Genomic DNA, 15,087 nt, shown 5'->3' on the forward strand with positions numbered 1-15,087 from the left:
TATACTTTCCTCAAAATGCAGCTCCTCAGTTGTGCCCCACCGTGCACTTAAAAATCAGGGGCTCTGAACTGCCCACCTACCCAACCCAGTTCTCTCCTGCCAGGCTGGATATGCAGCGATCACTTCAGCCCAAGGCCAGAATACCAAGGCCTGCCAAGTCTGCTGTTCTTGCTCAGGAAGCTGTGGAAATTAAGGGTGACAGGGACAGAGGGAGCATCCCTGCTTCAGCCCAATTTGGTCTCAGCATCCCAACAGCCCAGAGAAGAGTTCTAGGGTCTTCATAGAACAATTCACCCACCCTGCAGCAGACCCCCTCTGCCCTTGGGAGCCCTAGCCCCCTCCCTGCCTGCAGGCGGCTCTGGGAAGATCAGATGGGCTGGTCACTGGCTCTATTCTGAAGCTGGCAAGCTCAGGGAGGGCATGGGCTGGAACAGGTGGGGTGCACATCCCTCTTACAGGGGCTGAGGGTCCATATTGGTGGCCAGGGCAGGTCTGATGGCACCGTGTGCTGGGAGACACCATCTAGTTCATTGCATGCTTTTGGGGCTGTGAAGATGCAAACAGGCCCATAAATTGGTGTTCTCCCTTCCCCACCCCACGATAACTTCTTCACAAGAAATGCAAACAGCAGACAATAGAAGCCCCAATACACTGTTATTATGGTTGATTCAATCCATGAGGTTTGGATGCCACCTTCTAATTTTCTCCTTTTTTGTCTCCAGATCAAGCAGGGAACCCAGTTGACTCCATCCAGCTGTCACCTGTGCTGAGTCCCTATTCAGGGCAGACTGCAGAGGGCACCAAGCCCCGGCTGGCTCACTCTCTGGGGTGGGGCTGTCCTGGGCACTGTGGGGTTCTGAGCAGCATCTCTGGCCCCCTACTCAATGTCGAGCACCTTGTGTTGTGACAACTGATGTCCCCAGACATTACCCAGTGTCCCTTGGGGGCAAAATCACCTGGATTGAGAACCAGAGTTCACTAAGACCCCTGAGAAGGAGGAATAAGTGCATCAACAGGCCATGTGACATCTCCTTGATGTCAAAAGTTGCAGAGATGCACAAAGCCTTTTGTGGCCTATGTCCTGTTTTGTGGAGAGTGCTGGTTCAAGGCCTCAGGTAGTAACTGACCTACAGTCTTATTCAAGCAAAGCTCCTCTCACCACGTGGCAATGCTCCCTTGTCAGAGCTGGTGGGGGATGGAGCCACTGAGCTGGCCTCAGTCTGGATTTGGCCACCATTGGCAAGAGGGCCTCAGCAATGAGTGTTGCTTCTTTAGCCTCTGCCAGATGGGCCAACCACTCTTCTTACCCCACCATGGAGATGTTCAGATCCTTGACCAAAGTGGAGAAAACTGACCCAAACCAGCCAAGAGAGAGACGCCATCACCCCCGTGGCTGGCTGACCCACGGTGGCTCCTGGAAGCAGATTCCAGGGCTGACCCTGCTCCTTTGACCACTGTAGGTAGAAGTAGCCTTTGGGGGCTAGTGAGATAGCCTGTGTCCTTTCCTATAACCCCACCTGCCCAAACTTCTCAGGATTCTGTGTCACCATGAGGCCTAGCAGCAGAATTGCTGGGGCTAATGGGACCCTGGGGAGAGAGGGGCAGCTAGGAGCAGCCCCAACTCAGCAAACGAAGGCAGGTCAGGCACAGGCACACTGGGGAGCTGAGGATGACAGGACCTGGGGCAGAGATGCCCTAACTGAAGGGTGGGCAAAGGGGACACTCAGGTCTTTCCTTTGCTTGTGTGGCCATGCCCTTTCTGGGCCTGCTGGTCCAAAAGCCAACTCAGAGTGAAGAGGGAACAACATGACCTTGAAGGCTCCCCTTGGGGACAGGAAACAGACATGAGATCTGGAGGACAGGCTGTGGTATCACCAGGGCCACCCCAGAGAGCAAATGACTGGTGGGGAGGCAGCTGTGTGTGCTTTTGGTGATGGGGGTAAGAGGTATGCAGCTAGGGATCCCTGGAGCAGAGTGCCCTGCCCCAGTGTGGGTTCCCACTGGATTTAGGGGGACAGGGGCCCCTGAGCCTTCCTGTATGGGAGGCCTGGCTGCCCCCACCTGGTCCCCTGCACAGTTTCATGCCCTCAGCTAAAGGCAGACTCCAGCCTAGTGGCTTCATGGTGACCTACCCACATGGAACCTTCCAGTTCCTGGGTGAAGTGAGAGCAGGTGGAGGCCACATCAGGTTTAGGACACTGTAAAGAGGATGATGTTCCCACACCCACGGGGTCATTTCCTGGCTTGGGATCAGGGCCAGGCCATGTGGGGTTGGGAAATGGGTCCCCAGTGTTAGAAATTTCTAGAAGTGGGTCAATACTTCTGACAGCACCAGGGTAAGAGCCATTGGTGTAAAAGTATAAGATTTCAAATATACATACCTGCTCCCCTAGAATCTCGTAGCAACAAAGGAGTCTGGGGCCATGGTAGAGACTGTACCTCATGCCCACTGGGTTAAGCAGGGAACAGCAGGCCAGCCCCTGCTGTTCCCTAAGCAACTAGCTGCTCCTGGAGCTCCCAACATGGCCAGAGTGACAAGAGGCCCCACTGAGGCCAGGGCCATGGGAGGAGGGACCTCTCCTTGTCAGGGAGCTTAAACGGCCTGTTGCAGTGTATCTTGGCATTGGTGGACACAAGAAGGAAATTTGGAGATTTCAGAAAGGCAAAAACCTGGGCCCTGGGCTTCCCAGCCAAGTCACAAGGCAGGAACAGTGTAATTAGCAGGCCCCAGCAGCCCAGGACAGAGCTAGAAGATGAAGCCATGCAGAACTGAGCCCAGGTCACCAGGCCCAAGAACCCTCCAGCCACACCTCCAAACCAGGCCAAGCAAATCACCTAGGAAAGGCTCAACCCACTCCCACTCTCCAGGCACGCTCCACATTGCTGGGACAATAGAGGCTAATGAGAGGTTGCCACGGCACCAAGACTTTACACCAGCCTCTGAGCTGTTAAGTCTCTGCTCTCCTGCAGAATCTGGGATTGGCTTCCTTTATTTGTCTCTGGTGGGGGGAATCAAGTCTTGTGGCCCCTATCCCACAATCTGCAGGATCCATCTTGCTCCAGAGACCCTGGGCATATGTGGGGATATGAACCAATGGCCAAGCTGCCTCCTGGCCTTGCCTGCACATCTCTCAGCCCATGGGTCCATTCCCTCGGGGAACCTACACTCTCATTCTAGCCCAGCAGCCCCAGCTCCCAGGAGGGCAACCTCCCCATTGGGGTGACAGCACCAGAAGCAGAGAAAAGAATGGTCTAGAGGCACCTGGGACACTGCCCATCCCCCTGGAGGCAAAGCTTCAAGTGGCAGGAGTCACAGAGCTGCCCCATCTAACAGCAGAATGAACACTCCATGCTGGTGGCCTCCTCTGTTAGCAATGGAATCAGTTAGGGGCAGAGGACAGAGGCCTCAGAGCCTCCAACAGCTCCTGCCCTGGTCCACATTTGAAGTGTATAGGGAGGGGAGGGTCTTGGCCTGACCCCATGTGGATGCCTGGCCCCGCCTCCCATGTGAGTTGCCAGATCCCCATGCCTAGGTTGACATGGTCACTTGGTTTTTGTAAATACCTTTAAATAGAGTACTTTACAAGTAGTAGCATTGCCCCGAGGCTTGGGGTATAGAATCTAGAGTGCAGTCTGGTCTTGGGTGGCTCCTCTGGACACAGGCAGTGGCTGAGGGCCTGAGCTCCCCGCTGGGGGAAGGCAGGGCTGGGGAATGTGGCCTGTGTCCAGCCTGGGGCTCCTACAGGGTGAGGTGACTATGATGGATAATGATGGCAGCGGGATGTTCACCACTTGAGGAAGACCATGCCAGCCAGCACAGTGTAGCCCAGCACCAGGAAGAGTACTTTGAGTAGGCGGTCATTCTTCTCCTCCAGTTCCTTTCCCAGGATCTCAAAGAAGGTGACAAAGAGAAAGGTGCCACCCACCAGACCCTGCAACAGCACTGAAGCCACGCTGCTTGGCACACCCTGCACACTCTCGATGCCCAGGCCAATGCTGATGCCCAGGGGGATCATAGCGCTCACAGTGATGGCCAGCTTGGCTGCTTCCCTCAGGGGCATGGAGCTCCGGGCCATGTTGATGCCCAGGGCCATAGCCACTAGCGTCTCGTGGATGGCCACACCCACAAACAGGCTCACCACCTTCTCCCCCTCCTCTTGTAGGCCCAAGGCCAGGCCTTCAAAGATGGAGTGGGCCGACAGCGCGAAGACCAGGCTGAGGAGGCGCAGGGGGCTAGAGCGTGACAGCTCCTGGACACTCAGCCCGTGGCTGTGGGTGTGGCGCTCCATGTAGAGTGTGTGGCCCCGTGCAGACCCCATGAAGGGGCTCTCGTACTCTGAGTCACTGCCAGCATCTGAGCCGGCGTTGAAGGTCTCCATGTCAATGAAGGATGGCTTCTCCTTGCGGAAGGTCAGGATGAGCTGCTCGAGGAAGACGGTCATGAAGAAGCCCAGCATCACAATGGTCTCCGCCAGTGGGTAGTCAGTGCTGATGTGTCCAAGACTCAGAACTTTCTGGAGCTGCAGTGGAGGACGTGAGAGAGGGAGGGAAGGGGAGAGAGGCAACTGAGGTTGAGACAGGGACCCAATAAAATGGTTCGTCTGACCTCACTGTTCAGTGTCCAGTTAGCAAAGCACAAAAATCCCATTCATGTACGTTAAGGAAAAGGGGAGGGGATGGTGGGCTAATCTTTGATGAATTAAACAAAAACCCTATTACAGAGGGAGTCACAGTCCTCACCACAGTGACATGAATTGTGACCTCCAAAGAAATGTCCACCCAGAACCTCAGAATGTAGATTTGGAAGAAGGGTCTTTGTTGAAGAAAGGTCTTTGTTTGTTTGTTTGTTTGTTTTTTGTTTTTTTGATTATTTTCTTTTTTTATTTTTAGAGAGAGGGGAAGGGAAGGAGAAAGAGAGGGACAGAAACATCATATATGAGGGTCTTTGTTGATATAAAGTATTAAGGGCTGAATTTTGTCCTCCTCCCAAAACAAAAATTCATATATTCAAGTCTCTGAGCCCCTAGTACCTCAAAACTAAACATATTAGAAAAGAGGATCTTTAAAAAGTTGATTCAGCCCTGGCTGGCGTGGCTCAGTGGATTGAGTGCCGGCCTGCAAACCAAGAGGTCACTGGTTCGATTCCCAGTCAGGGCACACGCCTGGGTTGCAGGCCAGGTGCAAGAGGCAACCATTTGATGTATCTCTTGCACATTGATGTTTCTGTCCCTCTCTTTCTCCCTTCCCCTCTCTCTAAAAAGTAAATAAAAATCCAGCATTGGAGCTGGAAAGGCCTGTATGGGGTTTGCTTCCATACAACGCAGGTGGGGCTCTGTTTCCAGGGTCTTTCCATCACTCTGACCTCCTGGGAAAAGACTTGCTAGCACATTCAGCTACCCATCAGATTCCTTGAGTTTGGTGCCATTCCATAGAATGTTCTGGATAATAGATACATTTTCTATCTGTGCTGTCTGGTATGGGAGCCACTAACCATGTATGAAGACCTGAAACATGGCTGGTATGGCTGAAAATTGGCATGTTGAATTGTACTTCATTTTAATTCATTGAAACCTGACTAGCCGGGCATGGCAAGCAGCTGCCACACTGGACCATGTGGCTTTGGACACTGTCCAGCAAGGTGGGTGGTGGGCTCCTCAGAGCCTGGGTTAATTTTCCCTGGACTCATAAGGATGTTTGCACGCACTGAGCTCTTTCCAGGCTTGGGACTGTGCCATCATCTGTCCAAAATGTTATTCCTTCAGTTTTACTCACAGCTGATAGATGCTCATGCTCTGGATTTTGGCTTACAAATAATTTCCAAGTACTCAACGTAAACCAGGTGCCCCAATCTCTTCTTTCCCAGAACAGCCTTCATTACAACCCGTGAATGTGCATGCACATACACACGCACGCACACACAGTCAACTGGGGCGATCTTGCCCTCAGGGGAGAGGTGCAATGTCTGGAGACATTTTGGTTGTCATGACTTGTAGGGGGAGGTGTTGACATTAGAGCAGTCATTCTCTGTTGGGGGCCATCCTGGGCACCATGGGGTATTAACCGGCATCCAGGACATGTATCCACTTGATGCCAGGAGCACCTCCAGTCATGATGACAACCAGAGATGTCCCCAGACATGGCCCAGTATCCCTTGGGGGCAGAGTCACTCCTGGATGGGAACGCTTGTTGCAGCAGAGGTTATACTTCTATAAAGTCATTTCATTCATTTGCTAAATGTCTCATGGAGGCCTGCATGTGCCCTACTAGGAGAAATACCAGCTTATGACGAACACAAACTACCCCTAGAGAGATAATCATGGATTGGAAAAGACAAAGCAGACACAGAAAGGCCACCGCTTGCAGTACTGTTCTCTATGGAGTGACTGGGACCTGGGTCCTATTGGCTGAGGCTGTATGAATGCTGGGAGGGACTTGAGCTTCTGAGGTGTGGGAAGCCTGTGGGCAGGGTGTCGCACAGGAGTGGCTTTGGAGGACTCTGAGAAAGCCATGTGCACTGAAGGAGGACAGGGAAGAACAAGGCTATTGCAGCAGGCCAGGCCTGAGTTAGGAGGGTGACAATAGGTAACACTGTGGGAACGTGAGAAATGGGAGGTGGGGTGGGTTAAAAGTGGCATTGGGGTACAGAAGCCATCAGACAGGACTCTGATTTAACCTCATCGATGCCAAGTGTATGAATATCCTGTGCTGCGTAAAAAAGGAAAATAAGTTTAGCAGTACAATGCAATGCAAAAGCATCATATCACAGATACGAATGTCAGAAATCTAGGCATAGGTTGCAGCTTGAGGAGGAAGCAGACAGCCATGTTGGGGAGGCCCACAGGGCCAGGAAGAAACTAGGCCCTGACTATGACAACCAGAAGGGGACTAAAACAGCCTTACAACTACATGAACTTAGCTGACCCATCCCAGCTGAATCTTTTTTTTTTTTTAATATTATATTCATTTAATTTTTGAGGAGGAGAAGGAACGGAGAAAAAGAGGGAGAGAAATATCGATGTGCGAGAAATACATTGATTGTGCCTCTTGCACACGCCCAACTGGGAACCTGGCCTACAACCCAGGCATGTGCCCTTACTAGGAATCGAACCAGCAACCTTTCAGTTTGCAGACCAGCACTCAATCCACTGAGCCACACCAGCCAAGGCCCCAGTTGAATCTTGAGATACCACAGTACAGTGGACACCTTGACTGCTGCCTCCTGAGAACCTGGAACAGAGGAGCCAGCTAAGCAGTGTTCAACCCTTGACTCACAGAAACTGTGAGATGATAAATGTGTGTTGTCTCAAGATGTTAAGTTTGTTATCATTTGTTATGCAGCAGTAGCTGACTGATACAGGAGTTGAAAAGAGGCCACAATTCCCAGCTTCAGGACAAAGTGTATGTTACCAAGGATAGGTGGTCTGGTCAGGTAACAACTAATGAGTTCACTGGTTGGGAACCTCAGATCTAGTTTAAACCCCTTGTTTATCAGATAAGGCCCAGAAAGGAAAAGCAACCAACTCATGGTCACACAGCAAATTCATTTTCTACTTCCCATCACCTTTGTAGTGTCAAGGCACTCACCTATTTCAGGGTCAGAGTTGAAAAAGTGTGAGAGACCCTCGGCCATAAGGTGCCAAGGGCTGCTGAGACCACCCAGGGAGCTCTTACCTTTTCCCTCACTGCAGGCAGTAAAGCATTGAAGCAGGTGGCCAGGAAAACCCCACCTCCAAAGGTATTGCAGAGTGAGAGGATCTTTTTTGACCGGTGGGCCTTCTCAAAATCTGTCTCAATGATCTTCACAGGGAGAAGGGAACCCAACAACATGAAGAAGAACACGCCCACCATGCAAAGAATTTTGACCACCAACAGCTTCACCATGGTGATGGCCTAGGCTGCTGCGGTCACCACAGGGCCAAACCATGTGTGGATGCACTCTTCTGTCCCACGATGTACTACTGGGGGCTCATGCCTCAGTTCAGCCACTGTAAACACCAGAAGCAACCAGATCAGCTGTTGAATTATCTAACCAACTCTAGTGATCAAGCCCATTCCTGCCCCCTGGCACACCCCGGCTGTAGTTAACCCCATTCTGGGCCTAGCACATATTCCTGCCTCCTGCAGAAAATTCTCCATGGCTGTAATGTCCAGTACAGCAGTCACTAGCCACATATGACTGTTTACACTAATTAAAATTAAAGAAAATGTAAAACTCAGCCCCTCAGTTGAACTACCTGTATCTCAAGTGCTTGGTAGCTATGTGAGTTTAGTAGACACCTTACTGGACAGCACAGACAATGTTTCCATTGTCACAGAATGTTCTATCAGGTGGTGGTGTTCTTTTTTTTTTAAAGTTTTGGGGTTTGTTTTTGTTTTTTTAATTATTTATTTGTGTGTTTATTTATTTATTTTTAGAGAGAGGGGAAAGGAGAAAGAGAGGGAGAGAAATATCACTGTGTGGTTGCCTCTCATTTGCGCCCCCAACTGGGGACCTGACATGCAACCTAGTCATGTGCCCTGACTGGGAATCGAACCAGCGACACTTGGCTCACAGGCTGACGCTCAATCCACTGAGCCACAGCAGCCAGGGCCTAGGTGGTGGTGTTCTGCTGGCTCCCCACTGCCCTCACATAAAATCCAAATGCTTTACACTGAGGCGAAGGCTCTGGGCCAACAGCTAGCTCCTGCTTCAACTCACCCCATTTTGGCCTTTGCAGTCCCTAATGTGCCAAGCCTGTTCCCGCCTCAGGGCTTTTACACGGGTTGTTCTCTTGGCTTGGAACACTTCTCTACCCAACGTTTCAGTGACATCTTGTCTTTCACATCATTGCCTCCAGGACCTCTCAGAAGGGCCTCCCCTGGCCGAACTCTGCCCTAAACTGTATCCCTTGTACCTGCCCAGAGACCTGGCATACAGCAGAGGCTCAGTAACCACTGGCTGAACAAATGGATGTGCTGAAGCATGTGGACCTCTTTACATGACTCAATAAGCCAAAGTGGACTTTTCAGCCTGGACCTGAAAATATCATTGTTAGTACAAGGGACCTGGGCTGCTCCCCTGTCCTCATGTTTTTCTCCCTATTTCCCAGTTCTCACCGCCTGAACTCCCACTTCAGGGAGTTCTTCGGGTCTCAGCTCAAATGCCACCAGTTGTCTCTCCCACCCCCTTCCCTGCCATTTTTCCTGGCATTTTTTGTACTAAGAACTGCATAATTTAAAGCCCCCCAGTGTCCTCACTTGCTCTAGCCTGCAGGTACACAGTAGGCCCCAATAAATATCTGCTGGGTGTCCTGATGCCCCAGTCTGTGGAGTGGGGTAAGTAAGGTGGCCTTGACTCTCAAACCTGGGGCTGATGAGGGCTGGGCGGAAACGGGACGGGTTAATTCATCATTTAGCATTTACAGGGAGCTTTCTGGGTGCCTTGCAGAGTGCAAGGCTCATCTGGCCCCGCCTGAGAGGGGACAACTCGTGCTCTGCTGGGAGAATCGGACGCAAACCACACAGATCTCGCCGATAATGGTGAAGCGAGGGCGGACGTTTCGTCCGAGCCTGGGTTTACGGGCGGCAGTGTCCGTTAGGCCCCTACCCGACCCCAGACCATACGTACCTCCGCCGAGCCCCTCGCTCGCCCACCAGCGCCTTCCGCAGGTCAACCGCCGGGCGGTCTGAACCCCGCAGCGTCGCGCCCAGCGGAGACCCGGGTCCGCTTGCCGCAGCCCGCGTCCCCTCTACGCCCTTGCCTATTGGCTTCTCTAAGCACCGCGGACCTAAAGCGCCTCTCCATTGGCTAAAGTGGTTGCCACTCATCCTAAGATGCCGCCTCTCCCACCGGCACGGAAAAGGAGTTTTCTCTCACTAAAATTAGGTACAGTTACTGAGTGGTGCCGGCGGGAAACTCCAACCTTAGTAGAAGAGTTCCGGCAGGGTTTGGCATCCAGAGCTGTCCAGGGGCACCTGGTGCTGAATCCAGCTCCGATTGAGGCTTGACCATCGATTGGGAACAATTTCCTACAGCGGACTGTCCCTCTATGAGCGTCCTTGCTGCTGATGCCCTTCTAGTCGGCCTAAGAAGCGGATTTATTGTTTCAACATCTCTGCCTACTATGTGCCAGAACCTTTTCTAGGAGAACATCTGTGAGCAAAACAAAGATCTCTTCTCTTTTGGAACTTACGTTCTAGGAGAATACACAGAAGATAATGGGTAAACATAATAAATAATGGAATTATGTCAGAAGGTGACAGTGCTCTGGAATAATAGAGTCCAGTAAGGGTGGTGGGTTTCTATTTAAAATAAGAGGTCCTAATAGGACTTATTGAGAAAGAGATATTTGAGCAAAAAAAAAAAAAGAACATGGAGAAGTTAGTCAAATGGATACATAGAGGCAAAGCATTCCACATAAACAGAACTGAGAGTATGAAGGTCTGAGGGCAGGAGAGTATTAGAGTGCTAGCGAGGAGGGGAAGTGTATATGGAGATAAGGGGAGGGCATTGAAAGGACTTTGAGGGAAAAGGGGAGCCACTGCAGAGTTTTGATCAGAGATGTGACAGATCTAACATATTTTAACAGAATCAATTGGTTGTTCTGTCAATAGTGCTGATAAGTCAAGTCAGATGAAAACTGAAAATTGACTACTGATATTTTTTAGATCAGGAGATGGAACATTGAGGGGAAAGCTTGCTTTATTTCTTTAGAAAAGCAACTAGAATTATGAAGGAGAGGACTGTATTCATTTGTTAACTAAAATCTTATTGTCAGCCATGGGGAGTGATGCTAAGAATAATGTGGAGAATGCCACAAAGTGGATGAAACTTGAGAACATTATGCTCAGTGAAATAAGCCAGGTACAGAAGGTCTAATACTGTATGATTTCACCTATAGAGGAGTCAGATACATAAAGACAGAAAGTAGACAGTGGGTGCCAAGGGTTGGGAGAGGGTGAGGAGAGTTAGTGTTTAATGAGGACAGAGTTTCAGTTTGGGAAGATGAGATGGTGAGGATGGTTTTATAACATTGTAAATGTGCTTAACGCCATTGAACTGTATGCTTAAAATGGTTTAAGTGGTCAATATAATGTTACCATTTTACCGCAATTAAGAAATTTTATTTTCACTGAATAGTTTCCTTCTTTACCACACCCCAAACTGGGGATTCTTGTTGGCATTGAATTGGTGTCAGCAACCTTCAGTTGACAATAGTAAAGGCCAGAGTCAATATTATTATATTAAAATCATATTTATATTACAAAAATAATAATAAAATGGAGTAAAAATAAAAAAGCCATGTCCTCACAGTGCACAGTCTAGTGGGAAAGATGAGTATTGATGAAATATTGATAAAAACAGACTGCAGCACGCAGACTTCTAACATGATTCCAAATGACCTCACATCTTTGTGTTCATGCCCTGATGTGATTTCCTCTCTTTGAGAGTGGACTACACCTGGTGACTTAATTCTAATAGAATATGGCAAAGTTATGGGATGTCATGATTTCTGTCTTGCTAGCACAACTCTCTGTATTGTCTTTTCAGCTTGCATGCTTTTATGAAGCAAGCTGATTTGTTGGAGAGGCCCATGTGGCAAGGAACTAAGTGACCTCCAACCAACAGTAAGCAAGAGACTGAGACCTTTGTTACAAGAGCCTACAAGGCACTGAATCTTGCCAACAACCACGTGAGTGATCTTGGGAGGGGATCCTGCCATTGTTAGACCTTCAGATGACTGCTGCGCAGCAGAAACCTTTGACTGCAGCCTTTGGAGAGATCTGGAATCTGAGCACTCAGTTAAGTGCATCTGGATTTCTGACCCACAGAAACTGTGAAATAACAAATGTTGTTGTTGTGAGCCACTCAGTTTTGGGGTAATTTGTTATGAAGAAAAAGATTAATATACACATATAAAGGAAAGACAATAGGTTGTACTAAATGTCATGAAGAAAAAAAGGGAAGGAGTATTCTGTGTGGGAATTAACCAAGTAGAGTGCTACAAAGTAAGGGATGCATAAAGGATACTTGATGCAAAAGTAGAAGAGTTTGCAGTATTGCTGGCTGAATGTTAGTGAGCAATGGGGAGATGAGAGATTAGGGACTGTTCTATACACTATACCAAGGAATTTACAGCTTACCATAAATGTGATGTGATTCATTAAAGAGTTTTAAACAAGTGAGGGTTGTGATCCAATTTATGTTTTAAGGTTATTCTGACACCTGAGTAAACAAAGACTGAATTGGGGGGAGGTGGAAGGGGGAGGTGGAAGAGGGTATAAGGGGGATAAATGATAACAGGAAAAATACAATAAAAAAATGAAAAGAATTCACTTTGGAAAGCATGAGCACAACTTTGTTTAAAACCATTTGTTATTTGTTATACACCCACATGTTAGAGGGATAACTACTAAAATGATGAGATATTTTTCTTTTTAATCTCTGGTGTTGCAGGAACACAGATCTCTGGGTAGGGGCATTCTCATGTTCCTGCGCCCAGGTGTCGTCCCATGACCCAGGAGATGATGAGCTAATCTTGTCTCCGCCTACGGCCTTAAGCCATTCAGGCCACTGAGTCATGGAATCCTGGGAACAGCGAGTTCTGTTGTGTACTCCATCTGCCTCCTTGTTAATGAAGTCATAAAATGGAGCTGGCATTGAGGATTAGTGGGTCTGCTTTGCTTCCCCATAGGTGCTAGCTAAACCAGGAGTTACCCTGCCTGTATTTTACATATTGATGATACTTTGTAAGAATTCTTTCACTTGTAAAATTCTTCTATTGTTGGCTGGAATGTCACACCCCCTGTTCTAGTAACTTTTGAAATCCTAATGAAAGGACAGTGAGACTTCCCGCGCTTTGCTGTTGGACAAAAGCGAGCCACAGTCCTCCGTTTGTTGCTGGCCACTCATCCTGCTTGCTGGATTTATCTCAGCGTCCACAATTAAAAATATCCAACACTTCACTCTGGGGTGAGATAAAAATTTTTGTTGAAAAAATAAATAGAAGCTGATGCCACTCGGAGGGGAATGGTCTGACTGCAGTATTGGGAATGAGTCAGCACTGGGACGTGGTTGGCTGCTCCCCCAGTTCTCTCCTCGGGGCCAGTACACCAAATTCTCCCCAAGTGTCTCTAGTCCTCTCTGCCTTCCCTCTGCTTGAGCCCAGGAGGCTTGTGTTCTGCTGGAGCTGCAGGTGGAGAGTTCAGTGACTTCATTCTCTCCCACTTTGAGGACCAGCTTCAGAGGCTTCTCTACATGCTCCTAGAGGTCTTGTGGCCGTAGGCACTGTGCATGAAATATTTATGGACAGACTTGCTTCCAAGAAGCTCTGTGTAGATGATGAGTGTCTATACCATTTCTCTGGCCAGAGCTCAAGAAGATTATAATGCTCCGGACTGTAGATTCATTAATGTTAAAAAAGGGCAGCAGATCTGTGTTTACTCAAAGCTGGTGTATGGAGATCGCCATGAGGCTGAGATGAGAACAGTGGGTTATTTCCCCAGAAATTTGGTTGAGGAGCAGCATGTGTACCAGGAAGCCACCGAAGAAGTCCCGACCATGGATATTGACTTTTTCTGTGAGTAAGACATCAGACAAATCTGCAAATAGAAAGAAAATACCAAAATCAAGAATAACCCCCCCCCACACACACACACACCACCCCAATTTGGGGCCGAAATTGACAAAAGAGGAAGGAAGGGTTTCAACTCAGTCTCCTTTTCTGCTGGCCTGGTCATCGGTGCATCATTTGGCTCAAGAGAGTGATGGAAGAAGAGAATTATTTTTCAGTGTCCTCTTACAGGGGGATGCATATAGAAGATGGTTTATTTGTAGCTATTTCTAAACAGTAATTCCTCCAAGCTCTTTGGTTCCCTGTATAAACTTGGTAGATCACACAGTTCTTCCCTTTGGACATGATGTTTTCTACTTATTTGTCTCTCTGGAAAATTGAAGTGATAATGTACCTGAAGGGGCTGTATCATCGAAGAGTATTCTAGGATTGTTGTTACTTTTAATATTTGTTGGCTCTGGGATGTGAAGCTATTGGTGGAGCAATGCTATTTGAAATCACGGATGTTTGGACTATGCTTTAAAATTTCTCTTTTTAAAAAGTCTCAAAAATTATTTCAATTGAACAGTTTTACCCTTTAAATGATCAATTTACCTCTCTCCAAATTTTAAATCAGTATGTGTATATATAGTGGGGGTAGTACAGTTTATAAAATATTTTTAATGAAATAGTTTCCACTTATTATGTGCTATCACTTCAAGTGAAAAGACACAGGGAAAAAAAAGTCTGGGTTATTTTCTCTGCTTCCATTTCAACCTTGAATTTCCTCTTCCTGTGCAAATTCCCCCGGTCAAGGATGACGTGTTAAGAAAATCTGGTGAGGGGTGCATGTTTGGTGGTTCCAACAGACCCTAAGTTCTTCTATATTTAACTGGGAATCTGCTTTGATTTTGTAATAGTAATGTAATTCTTTTGATGTAGTACTGAGTTTTGTTTGTTTATAAGTAATTAAAATGCCTATACTAGACTCAAAAAAAAAAAAAAAGAAAAGAAAAGAAATATAACTGAGTTGTAGGGAGCCAGAGTGGAAGCAGAGAGACTTGTTAAGAATCACTTGGGGACTTCCAGCCAAAATGGAGGCCTAGAAAGACACGCTACATCTCCCTCCACAACTAAGAAGGAATACAACTACCTCAAAACTACAGACAACCAGAAGTTACAGAAAATCGGGCTGCGTGGAAGTCCAACAAACAATGATATAAAGAAGAAATACTCATTCAGACAGGTAAGGGGGCAGAGTCAGGGCGGAGAGGACATGGTGTGGTGGTGGCAGCACCTGGGGAGCACTCCCAGCACCAGACCAGACCTCACAGCTCACAGTTCCAGCACTAGGGGCAATAAAGCCTCATTGCTTCTGACTGTGAAAACCAGTGGGGGTTGGGGCAGAGGCAGAAACTGCTGGTCTCTCAGCAGAGTCCACTTGTTTAAAGGGCCCCCACAGTCCTAGAATGTCTGCAGACCCGCCCACCCTGGGAACAACACCCAGAGCAACAGCTAGAGACGTGCCAGTCCCATACCAAAATGGGAGAAGTGC

At 48.4% G+C, this 15,087-nt stretch overlaps 1 protein-coding gene and 1 pseudogene across 1 annotated transcript; one reads left to right on the forward strand and one right to left on the reverse strand.

Moving 5' to 3' along the window:
- Window positions 1–3,547: 3,547 nt before the first annotated feature.
- Window positions 3,548–9,735, reverse strand: SLC39A3 (solute carrier family 39 member 3). Its single transcript, XM_090289239.1, has 3 exons — window positions 9,608–9,735; window positions 7,672–7,985; window positions 3,548–4,520 (listed from the first exon to the last, which is right to left on the reverse strand). Exons 2-3 carry the CDS (start codon window positions 7,879–7,881, stop codon window positions 3,786–3,788), a joined length of 945 nt encoding a protein of 314 aa, XP_090145365.1. The 5' UTR covers window positions 7,882–7,985; window positions 9,608–9,735; the 3' UTR covers window positions 3,548–3,785.
- Window positions 9,736–12,454: 2,719 nt separating this feature from the next.
- Window positions 12,455–13,567, forward strand: LOC149999632 (otoraplin-like; annotated as a pseudogene).
- Window positions 13,568–15,087: the final 1,520 nt, after the last annotated feature.

Source organism: Furipterus horrens, unplaced genomic scaffold (assembly GCF_987537825.1).
Source record: "Furipterus horrens unplaced genomic scaffold, mFurHor1.1.pri manual_scaffold_10, whole genome shotgun sequence".
Taxonomy (NCBI): domain Eukaryota; kingdom Metazoa; phylum Chordata; class Mammalia; order Chiroptera; family Furipteridae; genus Furipterus; species Furipterus horrens.